Below are 27,132 nucleotides of genomic sequence, written 5' to 3' on the forward strand. Positions count from 1 at the left end.
GCCCCCCCTTCTCTGTCTTTTCTACCTCTCCCTCTACTCCCTTCCAAAGCCTCAAACTCTTTTGAGCTGCTTCAGAGGGGAGGAAAAAAAAAGAAAAAGAAAAAGAAAGGACTAAGTCAGAAGGAGTGAAGGGAGATAAGAAAACAAGGGAAGAGGACAGTCTAGGATCGAGGGCTTTTCTGTTTAGTAATGTCCACGTGCCTGAATCGATCTCCTCTTTGGGGACTTGCTTTGAGGCTCCAGTGGATGCTGCAGAGGGAAGCTGGGCATGCCAGGGAGCGGGTGATTAGGGCACAGTATGTCAGAAGCAGACCAGTCAGGGCTGGAGGAGTTGAGAAGACGAGGGGAAGTCTTGAGGCACAAGGGGCACTGCGATCTCACTCCAGAGTATTGGGCTGCATGTTTTAGGTGTGGGCAGCACAAGCAGGGATTTTAGAACCGTGAGTAATTTTTCCTAGTAAGGAAGGACCCGATGTATTTCTCTACCTGTTATATGTGCCCACCTGTGGTCAAACATCCTCACCTGTGTCGAGAATTCAGAAGCATGCTCTCTGTGTGTGCATACGTTCGTGAGTGTATGTACACGTCCGTGTGTTCAGGGGGTGGGACTCAGACATAGCCTGCCTCTGGGCAAACATTGCAGAGGCTGGAGTCATGTTATTTACTTCCCCATCCTCTCCATTCATTTCAAATCAATTGAAAAAATCATTGCTTGTGTATAGCTGTTCACTTTTGTAAACTACTTATTTTGAGCATCTCATTTGTTTATTTGCTCACTCAGCATATGGTGACTTTTAGTAACTTCTGAGTGAGAAACTTCAGAGTGAATAAAAGAGACTGTGTAGTGCGAATTCATAGCATTCCCACATAATGCTTCTTAAGGCGGGCTAATTGATTTTTCCTTTCTCCCAATGTCCAGTGTAAAGTGAATTTGGGGTATTGTTCTTTTGAATCCCAAATGATTGAAAGAGGGGGAAAATACAGGAGGCTTGTGGCAAAACAAAGAAAGAGAAGCAAGTGTTCCCTGAATGGCTGGTGGGGGTTTATTCGACAGTAAGCAGATCTGTTCACAACACATGTGCAAGTGTGTGTGTGTCTGAGAGAGAGAGAGAGAGAGAGAATACACACCGAAAAGAGTGCTCCAAGACAGTATTGATTGCTATTGATTGTGTAGGCTGCGGCTGCTGAAGGAGAAAGCCCGAGATGTTTTACTGGGGAAACCAGAAGTAGCGTCTGTCCCCTGTGCCTCGGTGAGGTGGGGAGGTTTTCAGGAGGAAGGAGGGGACAGGGAGTAGGTGGAGTGATGCACCGAACTTATTAGCTTTGACATCATCATTGTCTTTAAATGAAACAAACAAGAAGATAATTACAGGCAGAGAGAGAGGGAGAGAGGAAAGCAGGAGGCGCTGAGAGAACAGGTCCCCCGAAGTACATGCTCTTCTCACTCTCTTTCCCATCTTCCCAGGGACCCACAAGACACCCCGAAGGTGAAGTCAAGGGCTCTCAGACTTATAAGGTTATTAGGACACCAGACTGGCATCCCCAAGGAGAACTTTACGGAGACTTGCAACATACCAACAAGTTGGAAGGAGATTAAAAAACCCGCCGCGCTCCAAAGCCCAAGCACCAGGCTGAGGGAAACACTGTGACCTGAGCAGGCACACTGGCAGCTGGATGGGGATCTGGCTGAGGAGGACCTCTGGAGAGCAAAAGCTAAGTACCAGCTTGGATTTCTGTGTCCCTCACGTTCCCTTTGCAATTTGAGATCTAAGCATCAGATTCGGTGTCTCTGTATGCAAGTTCTTTCAGTGATTTGTTTGAAGGTGGAGGTATCTTAGGTGGAGGGCTCCAGAAAGAACTGAACCCCTAGGGCAGGAAAAGGGAGGAAGAAATGAAAATTAGAAGATAAGTGTCTCTTTAATGACTTCAGGTAGGGAGTGGTACCGGTTTGTGAGGGAGTGCGTGTTTGGGAGGATTTGGCTGCTGTCTGTGTGTCCCTCTTCTAGTACCAGCGGGGGGAGGGGCTATTGAAGAAGGGACCAAAAGAAAAAAGGAAAGAAAGAAAGAAACCTGAGCTCTTTGGGAGGAGGTTCCAAGGAACCCAGAGAAATGAACTTTGTTCTGCAAAGACAAAACTAGAGCCAGGAGAGCCAGGTCAAGGGAGAAGGGAGAGGGAAGCACAGCACTCATCATCGGTAGCCAGAAGAGGCACTCTTTTGGGGCTGCTCCTAAAAGTTTGGTCCCTGAACAAAACAGTTTCCCTGGTGACTGCGAATTCACTGCTAGCCGTCTTTCTCTTCTCCCCATCATTCCTGTGTGGTACCCAGAAGTTGACTTCTGGTTCCATATAAAGAGCTGGTGGAGGTATGATGTGCCTAAAGATCTTGAGAATAAGCCTGGTGATTCTGGCTGGGTGGGCACTCAGTACTGCCAGCTTGGAGCCGGGCTGGACGCGCAAGAGATCCCTGGCTCAGAGGGGACACCTGAGCCAGGTGCTGTCAGAAGGAGAACGCTGTTGGCTAGGGGCCAAGCTGCGAAGACCCAGAGCTGCTCCCCAGAATCACCTCTTTGGGGTCTACCCCAGCAGGCCTGGGGACCACCTGAGGCCCTACCCTGTGGGGGGGCAGGGAAGCCCCCAGGCAGGACACAGTAAGCCAGATGCCACAGGGGGCATGGCTGTGAGCCCAGCTGGAAGCGTAGGGCTGAGGGGTGAAGCTGAGCAGCCAGCTACCCTGTGGGCCCAGCATGGTTCTAATAGGTGGTCCGAGCTGCAGGGAGACAATGACACTTATCTTGGCGATAGAAGATCCAAGGAGATTCCAGGTGAGGCTGAGACTCAGGAGCGCTCAGCCATGGATGCCACCATTCGTGGCCCAAAGGAACCCCAACCTGAGAGCCGAAGGAAAGGCCGAGCCAAGACCAGGCATCGTCGCCAGGTGGTGAAGGGGCAAGCTGGGGGCGTGCTGGGAGACCCCGGTGTCTCTCCCTGGCATTTCCAGTCTTGGCCTAAGCATCCCCTTGTACATGGTGTCAGGACCAGTCTGGCCGAGGACAGCATCCAGAAGAATGGAGGGGACCCCTCCCGGGAAGCAGAGACCTTTAACCCCCACGGAGGATTGCCTGTCTTGTACTTCTCGGGGAGGCGGGGGCGGCTGCTGCTGCGTCCAGAAGTGCTGGCTGCGATTCCCCGGGAGGCGTTCACAGTGGAAGCCTGGGTGAGACCAGAGGGAGGACAGAACAATCCAGCCATCATTGCAGGTAATGGCCCACTCCTGGGCTTTCTGTGGTCCTTGGGGGTACAGCTGGCTTTACATTTGCCTGGATTAGACATAGGGGGCCGAGGAGAGGAAGGGGACAGGGGCAGGAGAGCCAGGAGGTGCTGGCCAGGGAGGGAGGGGGGAAGGGCCTTTATTCATCAGCACAGCCGGACTCCAGACATCAACTACGATAATGACTCTCTAACCACAAGAGCATTTGTCCCAATGAGTATTGATCTCATGTGGTTCTATATGTCTTGCTTGCACTTAGGAGACCTTCAGCTCGATCCTTACCCCTCTTTAAAGGGAAAGATCTCTGGTTTGTTGTCAGTGGGGAAAAGGTGTCATGCTCCATTTCTCGTAGTTCAGTCTGAGAGACCCGGGCAACTTTGACACTACATGTCGGGACCAGGACTTACACAGTGAACCAGGCATGGGTGGGGCCAGGCCATGGGAGAACAGGGCTTCCAGGTGCACAGCCTTAAGCCCTGGTGGTTCTCTCTTCTTTGAGCAGCCCTGGAACTTAGCAGAAAGCTACTCTCTGGCCCAGGTCCTGGGGTCCCTTTACTGGTCCTAACAATCATGTATCTAGCCTAAGAACAGCATCGTCTGCTGGGAAAGATGGGCACTCACAAGCCAGGATCCTGGTGTCTAGCCCTGGCTTCTGCACGAAGGACCTAAAAGGGAACCGTGTGTAACTCTGGTTCTGATCACAGCTAATATCCCAGAACATTACCTATAGTGTTTTCTGCTGTACCCAGATCTTGGCTTTCAAGGAAAGTCACCCAGAAGGACAAAGAAAAGGATAGCATTAGGAATAATTATCTCCCTTGCCTTATGGGGGCGGGGGGGGGGGGGTTGGTTTCAAGCAAGGGCCGCGGGTTAGACATGACAGGTCATTGCTTACTGTCTCATTATCCCTTTGGATTCCCCCCATGATAGAACCTCACACAAGGCTAGGCATGTTGTAGATCTATCTCAATCTCATTAATTTGTATTATCTACAATGCCCTTTGATGTTTGCCAGTCCCATTTACATTGGTTGGGAAACCAAAACCAATGAGAAGTGTGCCAGAGGCCAAGTGGGAATGGAACCCTAGAGCTCCTGAAGTGCTTGACAACTCCCCAAATGAAAAACTTCTCAGGTTGCTGGATGCCTGCAAATAAGTTTCAGACTGGAGAAAGAAATCTGGAAGGAGGGAGCCTCTTTCAATGGGGTGTTGCTGGAACATCCCTCCTGGACACACTGTCTCCCCCTCTTTGGCTGTGATTTCTCCTTTGGAAGCTGGGATTCCCAGACACTGAGCACTCTAGAGTCTTGTGGTTTTGCTTTATTTTATTTTTGGGTGGGAGAGAGGGCGTGAGGGGAGGGGAGAGAGAAGGGGCTGGGCTGTAAGATAGGTGGGGGCAGAGAAAAAGTAGAAGGAAATCCTTATTCTGGGGCCAAATGGAAGAAATAATGAGATGATTATCTGATCAGAGTTGGCAGCTTCACAGCTTTTCCCAGATGACATCTTCTTGCTGCCTAATCTCGCTTCCTAGTACCCATCTGCCAGGGAGACTGTGTGCTTGCAGTCTAGACCAAGACCCACGGCTCCACTCACCCCTCCTCCTGCAGTAGCAACAGAGGGACCTGGGATCAGTTCCCTGGCTGTGAAGAATCAGAGAAGGATCCAACAGGAATATATGAGCGAAGTTCTTAGAGGCTCTCAGTTATTAAAACCCAAACCTGAGGGAACAAATTCAGGACAGTGGGTACCTGACTTCTGTCCTATACCTTCCATGTCTCATCTTGCGCTCTCCAGAATAGCATTGAGAGCTGATTCCAGTTATAGCATTGCTTGTTGTGCCTCACCTGCCTCCCCACCCCCTACCCACATCTCTGTCCCTTGCCCCACTTGTCCTTCCCCAGTCACCTGGCCCCCCTCCTACCGGCCCTGGCCACAGTGCACACGCTCAGATCCTTCTCCAGAGTGCCCCTCTGAACTCTCTTGCCTCTAGAAGCATGTAAAATTAGGCAGGAAGTCTTTTGCCGAAAGTCTAGCCTCTGAGGCTTCTTTCTCTTCAAATCAAAGTGGCCCCTGTGGTGTACTGGTATTTCCCCCTTAGGTCCACACCAGGAACGCCGAGGGTGGGGAATACCCAGGTCCAGCTCCTCTCCACCTAACTTCCTGTAGCTTACCTTAGGCTTGAACACATCAGAACATATTCAGGAAAGATCTAGGGTAAAAGTCTGGGAAAGATGGGGGCTGAGAACAAAGCCTTCATTCTTCAGGATTTTAGTGGCCGGGCTCCCAAGGGCATAAGTCTTCGTTTACTCACTGTGCTTCATGTCCTTACTTCGCCCATGGGTCCCATGGCTTAGAGCTGTGAGGTGGCCAAAGGCAGTCCCCCTCAGGTTTAAAAGTCTCTGATTTACATGAATTTACTCACTCTTATCAACAGACCAGTCCATCTGCCCTCTCTTACCCAGCCCTGGTCCTGTAGCTGGTCACTGCCTGTTCCTGTGCTGCTGGGCCTTCACCTGTGCAAAATAACAACTGGATCATGTTCCTGGGAGCTAAACCTAATCCAGCCTTTGAAGTTCTGTTGCTCCAATGAGAATTATCTGAGATGCTGCAAGACTGGACCCTAAACTCTTTTCCAATGGCCCTCCAACCTCAGCTTCTATCTCCTTAGACTCAGCATCTCAGTTCTCAATGTCCCAAACTTGGGGCATTTTGCCTTCAGAAGATACCTTAAGCAATTCAATTCTACTGGCCACTGTGAGGGAACCCCCCTGTGATGTGGGGCCTCAGGGAATACTTCTCACAGGGGGCACTAGGTGGCAGTGTTGCTTCATGCACAAGAGAGTAGGTGACTCTTTGGAAGCCACGTAGTGGGGAATGTGTCTGGTTTCTTGGAATGCCGTCCCTGTCCTGGCCTCTGGACTGTATTTTATCATCCCCTCCCAGAGTGTTGTTGGTAGGCATCCCTTAGGGTTGGCTTCATACAGGTCTTTTTGCAGGGCCTATGTGAAAGGGCTAAAGTGGTATTGGGGGTTGTAACTAACTTGCACTTGCAGGAACTAGTAAAACAAAATAAACTAGTTACTTCCTCCCTCCACCCTAAACTCCCACATTCTTCCAAAATAAGAAGTTAGATTCCAGAATGGATTGCTGGAATCCTTTTATTCAGGGCCAGGAACAATGCAGGCCTCACAGACTTTAGGTGCTGAGGTTTTTTCTGGCCCCTAGAGGGGGTGTGATGGTGTCCCCCACCACCCCAGGCTTAGGCCTTCCAAAGTTGCCTATTGCCTGTTCTCTGGAGCAGGGCAGTAGGAGGTGGGAGTGGACTGTGTAGGACTGCTCTGGCATACGGGCCTCCATGAAAGTAAGGATGCAGGGACCTGGCAATTTAGGGAGGTGGGGCCGTGGAGGAGTAGCCTGAGGTCACCAGCCTATTTGGTTGGGCTGTTGGAACTCAGCAGTGGACAGAAGCCAAATTCTGTCCCATCCTGATGGGAAATCCTTAAGCTCCAGCACCCAACCCTGAAACCATCCTGTTCCCTCCTTCTCAGCTTCCTTTCCCCTCCTTCAACCCCAACATACACAGAAGAGGAACTTTTAATGGGTTCCTCCTCACCCGTAATTGATTTCAAATGTTCCCTGCAGTTGCCCAGCTGAGTAACCACCTGCAGCTCCAAGTTGCAGGAGACTAAGTCCATGGCAGGATTAGAGCCCAAGTCCGTGTTTCTTCATTCAACAAATATTTACTGAGTGCCTTGCCATACAAAGCCTGCAAGGCACCGTGGGGAATACAAAGATGTCTAAGAAACTGTCCCTAACTTGAAGACCAGTTCTCTTCTGAGGATCCAAGTTTCAGAGCATATCCCAGTACAGAACTGAGAAGTCAGGCAGACCTGGAATCAGATCTCATCTCAGACACTTATTAGGGCTCTGATCTTTGGCCACCCATTGAACTTTTCTGAACCTTGGATTCCTCAGATCGAGGAATGAGATAAGGTCTTTACAGAATCATTATGGTGTTTAAATAAGTCACATATGCAAAGTGCCCAACACAGGGCTTGGCTCGTGGTACTTATGTACGACGTGGTATTAACAGCGGGAGACAGTCATCACTAAGAGCAGTGGGTGTTACCCTACTTATCTTTGATTCTACCCAGAACCTATCATTTTTCCTTAGGCCAGAATATTCATTTCAATTTCTTAGGAATTTAGTTAGGTAATCTGTGAAATAGGAATGATGGTAAATAGGATTTTTCACGAGATGGTTTCAAGATGATTGAGAACACTGTAGAATCAGATGCCTAAAAGAATTCAATTTTTAAAAAATCATGTGTTCTTTTTACCCTGAGCAGTACTATTTTGAATAAATTGGACAATGGCACTAAAGCTTTTTTGGCATCACAAACTCTTTTGAAAATCTGATGAAAGCTATGCTTACTCCCCAGAGAAATGTACATATTCACATAGTTTACATAACTTTCAGAGCTTTTTGGATTTGCTTAATGGCCAGTGTCTACTGCCATGGGTTTAAAACCTCTTGTTTAGAGCACTTTGATGGCTTTTTTGGGTATGTTTTGAATGACATCTGAAAAATGCAATTTTATGGGATGTCAAGACATCCCCTTCTCCCAACAAGGGAGCTGTGTACTCAGGGTAAGAAGTTTCAGTAGTGTGGACATGGAGCTTCAGAAGACAGATCCTGCACTCAGAAGTGTCAGCGTAGATGTGAGGAGAATTGAACAGAAGGACCATGTGTGCTCTCTCCCACTTTATCCAGTCTTAATGGGAGCAGAAGAGCCACGTACATACCTGTTACAGAGCTCTTCAGGATGAGGATTCTGTGACCATCCTCCTCAGCTACCTCTTCCTATGTCGTAGCAATGATCAAAGTCGCAGTGTCTGCCCTCATGGCACCCTGGCAAATTACGCATTTCATTCCACATTACAGCTCTGCTCCCTGACCAGGGCCCAGGTGTGCAACAAAGCTATAGCACCCTTACTCTTTGCATGAAAGAACTATGGATGTGAGGGCCGATGTTGGTCTCTGGGGGGGTGGGTTTGCCCTCTGTGGTGAGAACGAGATGCATGCACATGCTTGTGTAGACAAGCCATGTGCCCTGATGGTTGTAAGTTAGCATCTGCACATGAGGGGTTTTGATCTTGTGCCTGTATGCCCCTCCAGAAGGGGAACAATGTCTACTGTTAGAAGTGAAACCTGTCACTCTGCCCCTTTCCAGGCTAACAGCTGAGCCCCTTGACTGTACAGCCTTCCCAGCTTCCTATGTGAGGGTGAGCTCACATGGCTTCCACAGCCCTTCACAGGTGGTTTCTGGGGTGCGTGTTGCTTCCTGCCTTATCAGTTCTGTACATGTCTCATTTCTATCTACTCAAAGTTCCCCAGGAGCCAGATGCATATCTGATTCACTTTTGTCATCTTAAAATACCTAGCACAGTGTTAGGCTCTCAGTTACATTTGTAGGAGACATAAAATAGAAATTTAGATTGCTGGATGCCCATTAGGGATGAGAAAAATGGTGAGAGGAACTTTCTGCACTGGAGGCTCTTTGTGGGGAAAAGAAAAAGTTTGCCAACTCATGCTCTAGAGCATTGCTTCTCATCTTAAATATTGATAGAGATCACTCGGGATTCTTAAAATGCAATGGCTGCCATTGGCACATGCCTTGCAGTGGTTGTACTGAGGATAAGCCTCACAGGCCTCCAACTACTGGCTGTTTCACTGACCAGAGACCCCAGGAGCTATGCTCTGAATTCATCACGACATTTGCACTGAGGCCACACACACTTTGGTGTGGTGAGGATAAAGCAAACCAGTTCCTGAGCATCAGGGCATCTCTGACAGCCAACTCTGGCTTCAAGACTCTCAAAGGGCTTGCAGAACATTCCTGTGTCTGAACAGCTTCCGCTGTACCTCTGCTCCCTCTTTCCTTCCTTCAAGGTCAGACTGACAGCACGGACCGATGGCTATCCCAGCCTTTCCAGGCACCCGCCCACCCTATTCTTTCTCCGAGTTGTCTCCCCTAATGAAGTTTTGTACATGAATCCAGTCTTGGCATCTGCTTTTTTGCACTAACACAACTAAGTAACACAGTACAGATTCTGATTCAGCAGGTCTGGGGCAGCCGGAGATTCTGCGTTTCTAACAGACTTCTCGGAAGTTGTGCTATTGTGTGGACCATATTGAAGTAGCAAGACTCTAGGCTTGTGAGTCTAGAGCAGGGGTCAGCAAACTTTTTCTGTAAAGGCACAATAGTAAATGACTCAGGCTTTGCAGGCCATATAGTCTCTGTTGCAGCTATTCTGTCTTTAGAGTGCATGGAGCAGCCGCGGACAACATGTAAACGGATGAGTGCGTCTGTGTCTCAGTAAAACTTTATTTATAAGCATAGGCAGCAAGCCAGATTTTTTTTTTTAAAGATTTTATTTATTAATTATTCATGAGAGACAGAGAGAGAGAGAGAGAGAGAGATAGAGAGAGAGAGAAGCAGAGACACAGGCAGAGGGAGAAGCAGGCTCCATGCAGGGAGCCCAATGCGGTACTCAATCTTAGATCTCCAGGATCACGCCCTGGGCTGAAGGCAGCGCTAAACCGCTGAGCCACCCGGGCTGCCCAGCAAGCCAGATTTTGCCCATGGCTATAGTTTGCTAGCCTGTGGTCTGAAGGGTACTTCCCGTGTGCCATTCTTCTCCCACAGCCCTCTCTTGCCTCGCTTCCTAGCCCTGTGCTCCCCACGATACTACCCGCAGAGAGGCCTTGGCAGTATCCGTGGTGGGAAAACGCTGTCTGTTCAAGTAAAAATTGAAACTTCCAGAGATTTCCTGCAGGAAACAAGTCTTGCTACTTTTTTGGTTTGAGCATTCCAGGTGGAGTTTATATTTGTTTATTTACTTAAAAAAATAGCATGAGCTATAACTTACATACCATCGAGTCATGTGTTCACACTCTACAATCAATGTTTTTTTTTTTTTTTAAGATTTTATTTATTTATTCATGAGAGACCACCAGAGAGAGGCAGAGACATAGGCAGAGGGAGAAGCAGGCTCCCTGTGGAGATCCTAATTCAGGACTTGATCGCAGGACCCCAAGATTTCGACCTGAGCTGAAGGCAGATGCTTAACCACTGAGACACCCAGCCGTCCTTTTTTTTTTTTTTTAAGAATTGTGAAACTTTTATGAATCTGATTTTAAAAGGTTTCATTTGATCCAAAAGAGATGCTGAAGCCATCAGCAGCCACTCCCCATTTCCATTTCCCTCCTCACCTTCCTGCATCCACCACCGTGAGAGACCACCACTAATTTCTTTTCAGCCTCGATAGATTGGCCTCTTCTGGACATTTCATATTTGAATCTGGCTTCTTTCACTGGAGGTTAGTTCATCATGTTTAACATGTACCAGAGCTCCATTTCTTTTTATTGCTGAGTAATATTCCATAGATATATCACATTTAGTTTATTCATTCTTCAGTTGATGGACATTGTGGTGGCTTCCACTTTTTGGCCACGGTGAATACAGCTACTGTGAGCATTGTGTACAAGTGGACTTGGGTTTTCATTTCTTTTTTTTTTTAATATTTATTTATTTATTCATGAGAGAGAGAGAGAGAGAGAGAGAGAGAGAGGCAGAGACACAAGCAGAGGGAGAAGCAGGCTCCATGCAGGGAGCCTGATGTGGGACTCGATCCCGGGACTCCAGGATCATGCCCCGGGCCAAAGGCAGGTGCTAAACTGCTGAGCCACCTATGGATCCCCGGGTTTTCATTTCTTTGGGGTCTCTACCTAGGAGTGGAATTGTTGGGTCTCTCTAACATTTTGAGGCACTGCCAGACCATTTTCTGAAGTAGCTGCAGCACTTTGCAATCCCAAGCAATGCATGAGGGTTGGTTTTATATTTCCTACCCTCAACATGGGAAGGGCTCCTTGACCACACTAATGACTAGGGCCCTACCATTGCTAACATCCGATAGCACCTGGTCTTTGAGAAATGTGCTGTTGTCTGGTGCAGGAAATAGAGACACCTGGACCCCAGTCCTGAGGCCTCTGTAATCACAGGGAGCCCTTGATGGTTGAAATGGATGCTACCCTCAAGCTTCTTCCCCCAGCTTCTCAAAGGCATTCTAAAACAGCCCTTTCTCTCCTGACTCCAGCTCTTCATGGAAGGAGTTCCCCTTTGGCTGGAATTGCATCACTTTCTATTACTTTCTGCACATATGAGCCCTAAAAGATATCCAATGGAGAATATTTGGGCCCTCAGAAGTTACAGTGCATCAGACTGTGTTGGGGCAGTACCTTCAGGAAAGAAAGAAGGAGAGAGACAGAGATGAGGAAGGAAATAAAGCTCATGCAGCTCCCTTATCAATGCCCTCAACCTTCTTCTGGGTTCCAGCTTTGGGTGCATTGCTGTCTCCCTGTGAGCCACTCAGATTAGGACCTGGTATCTGACTCCCAAGGGCTAGATGTGGGACTTAGGAGTCATCCAGGTGTCTGTGGGTGGATGGGAGAAGGAGAGTCCCCTCTGGGTGGTAGCACAGAGAGTCCCCTCTGTGTGTGTGTCTTCTGCACATAACCATGGGCATCTTCCTAGTCACACCCCAGCTTCAGTGCCTGATGCTTATTATTGCCCTTCCCATCCTCGCCCCCAGCCTTCAGTTACTGCCTCTCTTCTTGGGATTCAAGAAGAAGAATCCGAGAATTCGGGATTCTTTCACCATCTCAGGGATTCAATGCCATGGGGAGGACCAACCTGGGTGGTGCCACTAGCTGCTCTCTCTCCATCCTCTGTTAGTGGTGTGTCCTCTCCCATCCTCAAGGAATGCCCTTAGGCATTCTTGGCATAGTTCTTGGGTGGAGCCCAGGTTGTCGGGTTGGAAATGTTCAGGAGTGTCAGGGACAGGGCTGGAAACCAGGGATCACCTTTGGCAGCCCGAATAAATTTGACCATTGCTGGTTGCCTGCAATGCTTTGTCCTCCCTGATCCCTCCTTCATGCTCTTCTTTATTTGCTCCTCTGGACTGCTCATCTGAGTCATTCAGAATATGTGCACCTGGAATATGTGTCCCTGGCTCCTTCTTGTTTCCATCCTTGTCAATGCCTCAAGGAGGCCAAATGAATAGGAGAGGGAGACTGTACCTTCGTTTGGATTCTGAGCCTACATACCCTGAACATCTCTTAGATTCAGGTCCTGATGCCATAAACAAGTCCATAAACTCCATGCTTCTGCACTCCAATACATGGAATTAGATTACCCTAGGGGCTTGTCAAATCCCTTATGCTCGTATCATATACATCATGACGTGGGCCCCTTCCAGAAAGCATGTTGTATGCTATGTTTGTGTCTAAGAAATAACAGCATCCTCTGTTTCTCATGCTCACTACCTACTTTAAAATAATCCTACTCTTTGAATTTTTTGAAAAAGAGAACATCCAGGAAATAAAGCAACAGGGGGCAAAACAAAAACATCCCAGTTCTCTTTATGAGTCAGCAATGAGTGGCAAAAAAAAAGTGATTGTTTCCCAACTATACACATAGGGTCCCTAGAACCCCAAATCTCAAACATTTGAGGTTGCCATGGCAACCAGTTGTGCTGTCAAGACCAGTAATTATGTCTCATTTCTGGATTAGAAGCCCAGTTACTAATCAGAGGGGAAGTCACAGAGTTTGAAAGTCAATCAGTTAGTCAACCATTCACTTGGTTACTCATCATTTGCTAATTTTCATATAAATAATTGCTATACATTTTGGAAAGGATAGGGAAGAAGTAAAGTAGTTGGATTTTACTTGTTCATTCCTCCATTAATTTATTCACTTATCCAACATATTGAGCTTCTAGCAGGTGAAGTTTCAGGCATTTAACCATGTGCTGGAGAATCAAAAATGGGCAAGACCTTGCTCCCTAGTGGGAGCAGACCTGTAACCAGTTATTACTGCCTAGCCACTGGGAGGGTCTTGTCTTGCCTAGATGAGTCTGAGAGCTCCTTGAGGCTAGGGAAGGAGAGTGGTTAACCATGGAGACAGAAGGAGGCCTGGGAAACAACAGAATTGGGGAAAAGAGAAACGGATAGGACTTTGAACATGTCAGACGGTGCAGTGGTGTCCAGCCATCCAGCAGGCTTGAGGAGGACTCAGTGGATCCAGCAGTTAGGATATCACTGGTGGCTTGAGAGAGAGCAGTTTCACTCCAGAATTGGGGGTCTGAAGGGGCAGATGCTCCATTACAGTGAGTGGAGATATGAATGAATGGTCAGAGAGTGAAGACAGAGAGTAGGGTCTTGTGTGCCCTGCACAGAAACTCTGCTCTTGGGGAGGAGATGATGTCAGAAGCAGACAGATTCAGACAGGGTTATTTCAAGGTAAGAGAGATCCGAGTCTCAAGGCCTTGTGATAATATGCTGATGATCAAAGCAGGAGACAGCATCAACACACAGGAAGATCATGGAAGATGAAGTAACAGAAATGTAAAGCATTGCAAATGCAAGCTCAATCATCTCAAGACGTTACTGAAGAAATTTGTATTTGACAAATAGCTCGTGTGGTACTTTGTTCCAGGCCATACTGTGTTCACTGCACAAGCATGAACACATGTGCTCCTAAGAATAAGTGGAGGAAATAGGTGGAGAAGCTGGAGCAGGATAGGACGCTGCCTGAGGTCACAAGCCTGGACCTCAAATGTGCGTGCTCTTCCTAGACAACATGCTCTTACCTACTGTGTGAAGCTGCCTCTTAACTTTTATGGCAGGAACAGTAAGGAGCGATAGATCCTGGCCTATCTTGACCGTTCCATCTCAATCCATGCCTCCTGTTTTGTTTTGTTGTATTTTTGTTTTTTCTAATTCCTCTCAGCAAAGGCCTCTGACATAGGTCAGCACTTAGAGTTCCTGTCCCACATGGAGACCCTTTGCCACCACCTCCCTCAAAATAGATTACATATGATAGGAATCAGTCACCAAAAAACACTACTTTTTTTAATGTTTATTTTTAAAATCTAAATTCAATTAATTAACATATAGTATATCAGCCAGTTATCCCATATCCCCAACCCCTCCCCTCTAGTGACCCTCAGTTTGTTTCCAATGATTAAGAGTCTCTTATGGTTTGTTTCCCTCTCTGATTTCATCTTGTTTTAACTTTCCTTCCCTTCCCCTATGACCCTCTGTTTCTTAAATTCCACATATGAATTAGATCATATGACAATTGTCTTTTTCTGATTGACTTATTTCACTTAGCATAATACCCTCTAATTCCATCCATGTTGTTGCAGATGGCAAGATTTCATTCTTTTTGATTGCTGAGTGATATTCCATTATATATATATCACGTATTTTTTACCCATTCATCTATTGATAAACATCTGAGTTCTTTCCATAGTTTGGTTATTGTGGATATTGCTGCTATGAACATTGGGGTGCAGGTGCCCCTTCGGATCATTGCATTTGTATACTTGGGGTAAATCCCTAGTAGTGCAATTGCTGGATAATAGGGTAGGTCCATTTTCAGCTTTCTGAGGATTCTCTACACTGTTCTCTAGAGAACAGTGCAAGAGGGTTCCCCTTTCTCCATATACTTGCCAACATCTGTTTTTTCTTGGCTTAACTTTTAGCCATTCTGACTGGTGTGAGGTGGTATCTTATTGTGGTTTTGTTTTGTATTTCCCTGATGGCGAGAGATGTTGAGCATTTTTTTCATGTGTCTGTTGATGGCTATTCTACTTTGACAGTATCTTTTGGACCTGTCCTATTCATCCCACAGCTACTACCTTCCTTTTGGCCACAGTGATTCTGAACGTCTCTCACTTAAGAGATGAATTCATTCAGCTACACCAAAGGGAGCTTTCTCAAGTACAAAGTAGCTCAAGTCACTTTCCTGAGTAAACCCTTGGATGACCCCACTGCATGCTCACACACCCATTCTTATATGTACACTTGTATGCACCTGTGTACATGCACACTCACACATGAATGGTTACTGCTTCCTCACACAGTCACACACACACACACACACACACACACACACACACACACACACTACATCACAGAGTTAATTTCTAGTGGCACCAAACCATGAGCAGTGACACAGATATACCACTCTTTCCCAGGCCTCTGGCCTCTGGCCTTTGCACTTTTTCTCCCAATAGAAAACCACTCCCACAAACCCACATTCATCTGATTTATTCTTAAGTTACTCCCTGGCTTTTTAGTTAGAATGATCTCTTCTGGGAAATATTCCTTGGTCTTGCTAATGTAGGTTTGTTCTCTTCTGGGTCCTTCTGGTACCCTGTAGTCAGCCTTATGAACACTCAGATCAGCTTATCATGATTCCCACCCCACTTTTTATTTATTCAGCAGATACTTGCTGAGTTCTTACTGTGTACCAGGCACTGTGCTTGGGGGCTGATGTTAAATGAACTTGCATGGCCCTGCTCTCCTGTGCCATTTCTCTTCTAGTCTAGCCTCTCCACTGGGCTGTCAGCTGCTTGGTTCATCTGCAGTACCTAATATGTTAACAATAAATAAAGCTGGGGCACCTGGATGGCTCAGTGGTTGGGCATCTGCCTTTTGCTCAGATTGTAATTCCAGGATCCTGGGATCAAGTTCTGCATCAGGCTCCGTGGGGAGACTGCTTCTCCCTCTGCCTATGTCTCTGCCTCTCTCTGTGTCTCTCATAAACAAATGAATAAAATCTTAAAAAAAAATAAAGCTCACCCAACAAATATTCAACAAGAGGATGAATGAATGTGTGAGTAAGCAAAGTGCTGGATTTATTCTGACAAACTGGAGTGAATTACTCTGTTTGGAAGTATGCACAGGAAGACGTGGTGATCTTTAAGTCCTCTTGGTTTGGAAGATGGCTAAAAGGTTTTAAATTCACTCAATAGTGACTAGAAGGAGTGATTATTCTCTTCTGCTTCAGATTCCTCAGCCCCCTAAGTCTATTAATCTTTGATAAACATTGATCAGGATCTAGTCTTCCAGAAAAATTGGATATGATCGCAACTTGGTTTTTAGCTATGATTATTTCTAAATTTTCAGAAATTATCCATTCTATTTATTTGCTTCTGATTTATACGTAGGATCTCTTTCTTATTCTCTTCTTAGAACTTTTGTGTTTCTGTTCACATTAGGGGAAGGAAGGGAGACTGTACCTAGAAGAGGTTAATCTTGTTCATCTGTGGGAGAAGCGAGCAACGGACCTGGAAACTTTCCTTGGTCCTAGCCTTTGCTCCCTCTCTGGTCCTCTCAAAATCTGCAGTTATCACAAAGGTCTTTTTTAGGGGGTGAATTGTTTAACATAAAATGTAGGCAGTACCTCGCTCAATAATTTTTAATCTATTCACTCACTAATTTATTTATTCAGTAGATTTTGTTGAACACAAAGTAGGTATTCAAGACCCATTTTTGAAATAAGTTCTGACTTTATGCAGAATAATAATAAACAGCAGAAATCTATTTTAGACATTATTTCAAGGGACATTAACAATATGAAATAATTGCACAATAGAATGTCCTTATAATCCTTATAATCTAGCCTGTGGCATGCATCCTGTGGATGGAGGTAATCTTGGGCACACCTCGCTCCTTGGGTGTGGTGGCTTTACTGCACCCTTGGACAGTGGTGCAGAGTGTCACAGGCCTGACCTTAGCCAGGAACAGCCATGGCAGTGGAGGGGGAGGGTGCAAGCAGGTGGCCCCACCCCTCTGGCTTTCTGCCTAGGGCTAGATTTGGGAACTAGGAGAGCCATGCCTTATGCTGCTGGGCCACAGAAAGCCAGGTAGGAAAGAGAAAGTCTCCTGCTTACCTTACGGTTTCTGTTACTTCTGTCACCATCTCGCCTCTGGCCCTGCCTCCCACTAGACTGCAGCCTTCCTTTTCTCTAGTCCAGCACCATGGGGCCCCCTCGTCAAGTTCAAGCTACTTGGCTCAGCAATGGGAGCCATCTGATTGCCTGCAGGCTTCTGGGGGCTTTGATGGATCTTGATCATGTGTGTGTCTCCCCAGCAGCCAAGATGGGGCCTGGAGTGGAGTGGGCAGTCCGAGTTGAATGAGTTGATGGGGAATGATCTGGCCCCTTTCCACACATAGAACCTGATATCTCCTCGCTCCCCAGAGTCAACCACATTCCCAAGTCAGGGAAATCTTTCCTCTCCCCATGACCCACCTGTTACTAGCTCCTGGCCTTGGCACAGACTGTCTCCTCACCTGAAATGTCCGACCTCACTCTCTTCTCGCATCTAAATTCTTTACTTAATGTAGTGATGAGGAATTCAGTATGGGGAGCCAGGTGTTCTGGGTTTAAGCCCTTTACTCTGTGTGAACTTGGCAACTAAAGTCCCCTCATTTGTAAAAATTAGCGTGATAGCTATTTCTGTTTCATACAATTGTTGGAATAATTAAATAGATTGATACACATCATGTGCTTAGAGCTATGCCTGGGTCATAGTGTGTTGATGCAGGTTGCTGTTTTCATCGTTTCATGGTGATGTGGTGGCACAGGAAGGACCCAGAGCCTTGATTTCGAGACACTGCCTGCTGCTCAGGCCAGGGCTGATCCCCCAAGGCGTCCTCTGCCCATTTTTGTCCCTGAAAATTCTCTTTTCTTCTGAGCTCCTGTGCATAGATATGCATGTATATCTATGTGACACAATTAGCATGGGATTATTTGTAGGCACTCGAGGCACTGGATTCTAACTCACTAGTATTCTCAACTACGATATTTTAGTTGATATTTTAGTTATTCCACTTTTTAGGATACAGAGGGACATGATTACAAGATGAGTTCAAAAGACAGATCCAATAGAAACAAAAGCTATTCATGAGGTGTGGGGTCAGCTCCATCCTTTCCACCTTCTGTGGCCCCCATCACAGGATGTCTGACAGTGGGAAAGGATGAGAAGGATGAGAACCTTCAGGATGAGCCTAGACATCCCAGACTTGGACACTCAGAACAACAGGGGCCTAGTGACAACCCAGCCCAGCCTCTCTTTCACAAAAGGGAGCATGAGGCCCAGAGACGGAAAGGCACTTTCCAGACATCACACAGCGGCAGGATAGGGGTCACATTCCAAGTTATTCCAAGTTTCTTGGTTCCCAGTTTGGTGTTACTTCAACTCTTCCAGGTTGCTTTTGGTTAATTTAAATATCTGACCGGAAGGCAGAAGAAAACATTTTAGAAAGACTTCCAATACATATGAAAAGGAAAACAAAATGACTTTAGCCGTCATTTAATCTGAAATGTCATTTAATCACATATTTTCCTTGTTCCTTCTCTTCCTCACACTGAGGCCAGGCAGCTAAAGCTGTTTTACAGCAGGGGTTGACCCATAGGTTGGCTTTAAGTGTTCTCTTTGCACATAGGGCTCTGAAGACTCACCTGGGTTTAATTTGAGAACACACACTTCCTATCCTCTGCTTTTTTAGGCTTTTAAACTATTGGAAAAGGGGCTTTAGGTTCTGATTGGCATAGTAGCCAACTACTATTGGGTTTGTGTGGTCCCTGAATAGAACTGGCTTCCTAGAAAGCTGCCAGAGTCTCTGTGGGTTATTCATGACCACATGGCAGAGGCAAAAATGTTCAGATATTATTAAGTAAACACAGGCAGTACATGTTTACTGAGTGAATATGAGACACGTTGGACAAATCCGAATGCTCTGAAAGTACTGTGATGTCTCATTTTCTGAAAGCCTGATATGCAATCATCTAACCTAAGTTGGGAGGTTACTTTCATTGCATGAGGATCTGCTCCAAGCTTCCTTTAAATAAAGACTCCTGCAATGCCTCTGAATCATCAAGTATATATTTAACACTATTTAAACACTACTTCTTAGGGCAGCATTGATTCTGTAGACTGTACCTGGCAAATGAAATGCCAAAGCAAATTTTTAAGAGAGATCTCAAAATTATTTATTTGGCGGAGGAATGGGAAAAACAGGAAATTGGTGTCGGGAGCTGCTCAGCTGGAATTTTAAGAGTTCTCAGAGAGACCTTGATATAAATGGGATAAGGTGGCAAAAGGAGGGCTGACGCCCCCAGCTGAGGGTACCACAGTGTCTGTGTCTCTCCCAGGACTGGCCTGTACTGGGTACTAAGGTGTCTTCTCAAGGATAAAGAGATGCAAAATATCCAGGCTGTCTAAGGTGGGACTTATTATCATTCATACCACTGACCTTCTGTATTTGGGGGTTTTGTCCTTTCTGTTGTGTTGTTGAAATTCCAAGGACCTGCTTCTCTATTTTAGTTTAGGTGGCAGATCAGGTTGATAGGAAGAAAAACCTGCAGGCAGCTCTCCACTTTTACTGTGGAAAAGGAGCCCAACCCACAAGCTCATTATGCACACCAGCCTTTTCTCATTTGAGCTTTGATGGGCTGTTTACGGAACGTTAAGTCAGCAGGACCAGCAGAGTGTGTGAATGCTCAGGAAATTTCATACTGTTCATTCTCAAAGGTTATTAAAAATGGTTGAAATGACATCCCTGCTCCCCAAGAAGAAATCCATGTGCTTAATTACTAATTAGGAGGCTGTTTTTTTTTTTTTGTTTGTTTGTTTTTTTGTGTGGAATGAGTGGATATAAAGAACATTTTAACACTTCTTACACTTTGATTATTTATTTATTTTCTTGTGTTGGGAAAAAAATTTAAACGTGCTGAAATGTACTGAGGTCACAGATGATGTTGGCACAACCTCTCACAAGCCTGACTGGCAGTCATGGAAACTGGGGCTCCAGGTGAGTGTACAGGCTCTTTCCTGGGTCATCCTGGAGATACGGAGCAAGGCAAAGGGTGCTCTACGATGATGTCCACAGCTTCTGTTTGTTGAGAGCAGCTCTGTAGGCTTCTAAAGGTGTGTCAAAACCTGAGGCCTGACCCTCTGGCCAAAACTCCAACACGAATGAAGAGGCCTTCTTCATAGAAAGACTGGACACTGTATGCTGTCTGTAGTGCCCTGGGGGTGGAAACCACCTGCCAAGGACTATCTCCCTGATTGCCACAGTCCCATGGATCCCAGGAATGTGAGCCCTCCTCGCCCCATTCCACTGGAATAAAAGCCAGGGCACCAGATGCATATAAAGCTCTCCTCCAGACCCTGGCACTCTCAAGTGTGGCAGAGGGTGAATGTGAAGATAGTATCTAACATTTAGTGGTCTCTGGAAAGGATTTTAGTCAGCCCCAAGATGCATGTTTAAATTAGAAGCCTGCCCCTCGGCAGGTCATGATGGCTAGCTAATAGACCTCCTCCACAGAAAGAGCTCTGGGTTTGCTGCCTCTTGCTTTGTCCTAGAGGTGGTACCTGTTTAAGAACCCTTGGTTCATTGGGACAGATCTGTGGGACTCATGAGCGTAAATCCATTGGCTACCAAAGCCAGATGATGTGGAGGTGTTCCCTGGTAACAGTGGCAGAAATCGGTACACTAGACTGGGGTATGTGTTTCTTTCTGGGTGACACCAATTACTACAGTCCCATGGGATGAGGGACAAACTCCCCTGGCCTAGAGCCAGGTGATCAAGAGGCATCCCCCTAGGCAGCACCTGCACAAATCAGGACGCCAACACCAGATGTGTATAAAAAACTCCTTCCTGGGAGCTACCAGTGCTTAGGGACAGCCAAGATAGCACCCGCCCGTCTGCATCCCTAGAACACGTTCTGGCCAGCTAATATGTGTGCGGTACTTTGGACACCTGCCCCTTGGGTCAGCACTTGAATATCAGCAGGTAAGCCTCCTTCACGTGAAGTCTGGGTGCCATGGGCAGCCTCAGAGCTGGGCCCTGGGCAGGTGAGTCAGGGCGCACCAGCTCTGTATGGGTGAGTTCTCAGATGGCTAGTCTTGTCGGGACATGAACTCTGTTAATTTTCAAAGTTAGATGTTTTGGGGGCTTGTCTCTTAAGTGTGTGTCTTAAAACTTGGGATGCCCAGTGAGAGGTTGGAACCCTTCCCCCTCATCAGGAAGAAACTGTGGGGCTTGAGTTCCCTGTTGTGGTTCGCTATGCTGAGGCTGGAGTTCATGGTGAGACTGTGTCCCAGCCTCTCCTACCCGTGCGTAGTCATCACTCAGCCAGACCTTGGGTTTGTAAAAGAAGGAATTGTTCTACAAGTAGCTGTAGACCTAGTGTGTCTGTGGGAGGAAGAGAATTCAGGATCTTCATATGTTGCCATCATGGATGTTTGTTGAGTTTTACCTCCAGCTATTTTATCTTTTAAAATTCTATTTATTATTTACTCATTTGTTTATCTTTCCATTTTACTGTTAATTGACATATAACACGGTGTAGGTTTAAGGTATGTGACATAATGACTTCACTTACATATTTTCAAAGGATTACTACAATACGTTTAATTTCCATCACCTCATATAGATACAAAAAAAAGGAAAAAAGAATAGTTTTTTTTTCCTTGTGATGGTAACTTTTAAGATTTACTCTTTGTGACTTTCTTTCGTTCATTCTTTTTTTTTTTAAAAAAAGATTTTATTTATTTATTCATGAACGAGAGAGAGAGACATAGGCAGAGGGAGAAGCAGGCTCCCTGTAGGGAGCCTGCTGTAGGATTCGATCCCAGGTCCCTGGGATCACGACCTGAGCCAAAGGCAGACACTCAACCACTGAGCCACTCAGGTGCCCCGACTTTCAAATATACCACACAGTAGTGTAAACTATAGTCATGTTGTACATTATTTTCCCAGTACTTGTTTAGCTTATACGTGGAAATTTGTACCTTTTGATCCCTTTCACCCAACTCCCCACCCTCCCCAAAATGTTATTTTTAAAGGCAGAGTTGTTTGGTGTTTTGTTTGGGTGGACTGGACTGTCTTTCTATCATAAAAACTGCTCTTGGGGGGGGTATAATAATATACCTCTTAATTATTTCCTTATTATGATACCCAGAAATGAAATTACAAGGTTGTAAGAAAGGAGTATTTTTGGCCAATGGTTGCCAAAATGTTCTCCAGGATGGTTTATCTTCTCTCAACACAGCAGTGCATGAGTGTGCATGCTTTTCCACTGTGTCACCAATTCTAGAGACTATCATCGTTCATCTTTACCAACCTGAGAGACAAAAATTTTTACTTTGTCTTAATTTACATCTTTGAGACTGAACATTGAAAATTCTCATTTCTTCTTTTTTGAGTTTTTACACTCATATTTTTATACCCCCCATGCCTCTGTTTCCTATTGTCACCTAATACTATTGTGCCAGTGATATGAAAGCAGAGGGAAGTGACACAAAAGGTCATGAGGCAGACGTGTCTGTGGTACCTCTGTGTGTGAGCATGTGTGTGCACATGCGTGTGTGTGTGTGTGTGTGTGTGTGTGTGTCTGCAGAAAATGGATGATGATGGGAGTGGCGATTTATGTATTTAAGTCACTAGTGGGGTTGCCCGAGTGGCTCAGCGGTTGAGCGCCTGCCTTTGGCTCCCTGCATGGAGCCTGCTTCTCCTTCTGCCTGTATCTCTGCCTCTCTCTCTGTCTCTCATGAATAAATAAATAAAATCTTAAAAAAAAAAAGTCACGAATGGAGCTCTGTTTCTTACCCACTGTCGACAGAGGCCCCTTCTCAAAGACCCAGATCCTGATCTGCTCTCATTTAGAGGCCTGCTATTCAAAGTGTGGTCTGAAGGCCTGTGGTCTGAAGTATTGGCTTCACCTGGAAGATTGGGGGAAACCCAGAATTTCAGGTGCTGCTCGAATCCTAGTGAATCAGAATATGCATTTACTCAGAGTCCTGGGGGGTGCTTATACCCACAGTAGAATCTGAACAGCTCTGGCCCTACTGTGGGCCTTGTAGGGGATCTGTGGGCTCTTGCAGCCTGAACACTTAGGCGGCACTGCTGATTAAAGGTAAAAGCTGGTGGTGTTTGGATTTAGCTCCCACATCTCCCACCCCTCAATCAGGAACAAAACTAACTCTCAAAGTAGCTAACATTTATTGATGGCCCGTATCAGGAATCTTGCTAACTACTTTCTGTGGTTGTCCTGTGCGGGCCATGGTTTCTGAGGTTGTAGTGCCTTTAGATTCTTGTCTCTGCCCACCTCATTCTGTATTTTCCTGCTGTCTCCTCTCCCTTCCAAGCTGTCACATGGACCCTTACCCCTGCCCAAGTACCTGACAGAAATCCGGGGAAGCCCTCATCCTGGTTCCGATCATCTTTGTGCATAGTGAGGGTGTGACTAAAACAAAGAGTGGACTAGGAAGAGAGCTTGAAAAATTTGCTGGGAAGATGTTAGTGAAACGTTCCCAGGAGGACTTTCCCATTCTGTGCTCTAATTTATAGAAGCTTGGACTCCTAGGTAAAAAGCTGAGCCTAATCCTGTCTGGATGGAAAGTTATCTAGAGCAGCTGAAAAATACCTCCCTGGGCCTCTCTTTTTACTTTCTCCTCTTCCTGCTGACATGGCCCAGCTGTCTGCCAGTTTGTGTGGTCTTTGATGGATGGCCTATCTCCTCCTCCTTCTTGGTCCTTTCAGTTCCTCTCATGGCCTCTCTTGGGGGCAGGGTGTTGGGTAAGTAGTTCTGCAGAAGGCAGTAGATAGACGTGTGCAGGGGCCACAGGCATAACATCCTGAGAAAAGACCTTGCCTTGTATCAGATTGATTTATGGTCATGACCTAACCTGGCTCTGTTTTTTTGCTCATTTTTCTCATAAAAACAAGCTTGCACCATACAGCATGTTTTTTTAGTTACCAGAGCTGATGACACCGTGTATGACTCCTTTGTTTTGTTGAATAGAACCTCACCTTCCTGGAAGCTGATGGGCCTTCTTGGAGAAGCAGGACTGTCACTTCCAACTTTTATTCTCCCAGAAGTGCATAAAGGACTCTGCCATGGGGCTTTCCTGGAAGTGACATTTTATGGCCATCTCAGTGCCAAGGACAGTATTTCTGTCTGGACCTTTATCTTCTACCACCTTGGCTTGTATTATAGTTAAATGGTCTCTTTGGTGGGGCTCTGCCATGGACAGGGGCTCTCTCCACAATGGGGCTTTGCCCAAGAAAAACTCTCAACAGGTTTTACCACATGTGCTGTAATCCAGCTCTGTAGGAAGGAAGCAGCTTATTATGTGAGGGCTGGGGAAAAGCATGTCTAACATCACAGGAAAGTCTAAGCACTCATGATTATACAGTGAACAGAATGCTTGGTCCTCCTTGCATCATTCCTCTGGGTCAGATGCAATTGCAGGGCTTTGGAGCAGTACCATCTGTTCCCCCGCCCCTAGAGTGGTGAGGAATATGTCTCCTCTGAGTCAAGTCTCATGACTTGGTTTGACTTCTGGAACAGAGTGGATACCATGCAGGAACTAAAACCCCTTCCTCTCTTGACCTCGTGGGAAATTCATAGGTGTCTGAGGTTTTTGTCCTCATGGCGCTCTCCTGTTGCTTGATGGAATAAGGAAGGTAGCAGTAATACCATGCAGCTCAGCAAGGACCACTCTGATGAGCACAGTCAGGGAAGGCTTACAGATAAGATAGGCCTTGGGCTGACTTCAGGACATGCCCACACGTGGAAGGCGTTTCAGACAAAGGGAACAGTAGGACATTATCAATGGGGCTAGGATATTGATGATAAAGGGTGGTGTGTTGACTGGAGAGCAGGATTTAATTGGGGAGGTGTAAGAGAATGAATCTCTGTGCATTCCTGGCATTGGGCCTACATAGCCTCTCAGACAGGGACTTTTTTTTTTTTTTCCATTTATTTCAACACTCTGAAATAAATTCACACAATGTTCCTTAAACACAGGCACTCCTCTGTTTTGAGGAAAAGGGTATGTGATGCCCCTTTCCTCCTTTGTCATTACCATAAAATAAGAATGCCAAGGACAGGTTGATTCTTGACAGTTCTCAGAAGATTCTTTTTTTTTTCTTTTTTCTCATTCTATATTGACTTTTATTACTCCTGGTGTGGATGACACTTTTCTCATAATTATGACGCCAGGAGCACTGTTGAAGCATCACTCCCTCTGTCTGGGCTTGTGGTCAGGGACTTCATTCTGTCAAAAAAAACCTGACAGAAGATCCTAGCAGGGGAGAGGGAAGATTTCTGGTGAATCCTTCCCCCACAGAGAGTGGGTAGAGCAGTTTGACTGGATTGGTTGAGAGGTAGGGGCAGCTCTGACCTGGACCACCCACTCCTCTGTTTTATTACATTTTTCTAATACAGGGTACCCTCCACTAGTTACATACCTAGGGAGGAAACCAAGAAAAGAAAGTAGAGGTGGAAGCCACTGGCCTGGAAGGGAGTTTTCAGTTGAGTGTTCTTGACATTGGCTTCCCTTCTTCAGCCTTCAGTTGTGGTCCTGGCTTTGGGATGAGAAGCTCTCCCTGTGCCTCAGGGTCCCGCAGAATTAATTACTGAGTTGTACATGTCACAGAAAACCCTGCAGGACCACCTAGAAATTTTACCAAATGTTCAGCAAGTCAGCCTATCAGTTGGGCAAGATGGACATATTAACCAGCCAGGCAGTCTGTTCTGCTCTCCAAACTATTTCTGGGGGGTTGATGTTAGCTTCCACAGGTTTCAAAGAGTCAGATCCCAGTCATCTTCTAGGAGTGGCCCACATATTTGTTAATGCTACACTTACCATCCTGTATTGCTCTTCTTGTTTCAAAACAATAACTAAACACTTCCTTTTTAGTATTTGAAATATTTTAGTGTAGTAGAAAAAGTAATAGCTTTTTGGTGAAACAGACATGGATTTGATCCCTGTGTCTGGCCCTTACTCGATGTAAGACTATGGATGAATTGCTTAACTTCTATGATCCTCAGTTTTTGGTCTGTAAATGAGGATAACAAAATCAGCACGTACATTTGTGATGGGGTTGATGAGGGTGGCACATATCCAGTGTCTGGAGCATAGTAGACATTTAATAAAAGGTAGTTTAGATCCCTTTGTTTCTTTTTGTGACGAGCAGTTTTCTGAGTGCAAAGAAAAAAACCCAAGAAGTGGAAAAAAGCAGGGTTATTCCTCTACAGAGGCCTCATTTACAAATGTGATGAGCAGTTTTCTGAGTGCGAAGAAAAAAACCCAAGAAGTGGAAAAAAACAGGGTTATTCCTCTACAGAGGCCTCATTTACAAATGTACTTATTAAATAGTTGTCTGTAGCTCTTTAGCCATGATGTTTACTACTGTCAGAATCTCTCAGGCAGACTGGATCTCAGTTTGAAGAAGGCTTTTCTCCTTGATGGTAATTGACTCTGTTAGTTCCAAATGCAATGAATAATAGTAGAGAACTGGAGCAAATGATTTTTCTTGAAGATCCATATGAGTATATGGCTCTGTTATGATACTCAGAGTCTGTAAAATGAGTTTTGGAGTTGGGAGCAGGAACACAATAAATAGGATCTAATCCTTCAATTTACTTCTCTTTTTCTCAAAACTTAGATTAAATACAAGGCAAGGTGTTTGAACAATTTTAAATTTAGTTAGCACTGATACATAATGGAAGCCCAGTTCCAAGCAAGAGCTAGACGAGTGATTCTTAAAATATTAAGACGACATGGTCCAAATGTTTGGCTTCAGTACCACCACCATTTTTCAAGTTACATCATTCAATCTCATTTTTTCAACCCATAGGCTATCATAGTTCAGTTTAGTGTTGAGTGATTTCATGAATCATATTGATGATTTGGCTCCTCTGTTCCTCTCAAGAATGTGACTTTGATGAGTAAACAATAGTTATAACACATTTGCTTTTATCACATATACATCCAAAGTTGAAAAATCCCAATGTTGCACAAGCTCAGGGTTTCACCGCATATAGTGTGTTGGCTTAGATTGCCCTGGTTTTGTCAGCTTCTACTTTGTTAGACTGAGAAGTCTCTTAAATGGGCACTTGGTAAGTTTTCTTTTAAATCAAAGTCCATCTT

The 27,132-nt window shown here is 45.8% G+C and overlaps 1 protein-coding gene across 1 annotated transcript in view; it reads left to right on the forward strand.

Moving 5' to 3' along the window:
* Positions 1-1,383: 1,383 nt before the first annotated feature.
* PAPPA2 (pappalysin 2) overlaps positions 1,384-27,132 on the forward strand; it is a 260,412-nt gene continuing 234,663 nt past the window's right edge. The window contains exon 1 of the mRNA XM_026001248.2: positions 1,384-3,258. Within this exon, the coding sequence (XP_025857033.1) occupies positions 2,367-3,258 (892 nt within the window). The 5' untranslated portion in view covers positions 1,384-2,366. The remainder of the gene's footprint in view (positions 3,259-27,132) is intronic.

Source organism: Vulpes vulpes, chromosome 13, assembly GCF_048418805.1.
Source record: "Vulpes vulpes isolate BD-2025 chromosome 13, VulVul3, whole genome shotgun sequence".
Taxonomy (NCBI): domain Eukaryota; kingdom Metazoa; phylum Chordata; class Mammalia; order Carnivora; family Canidae; genus Vulpes; species Vulpes vulpes.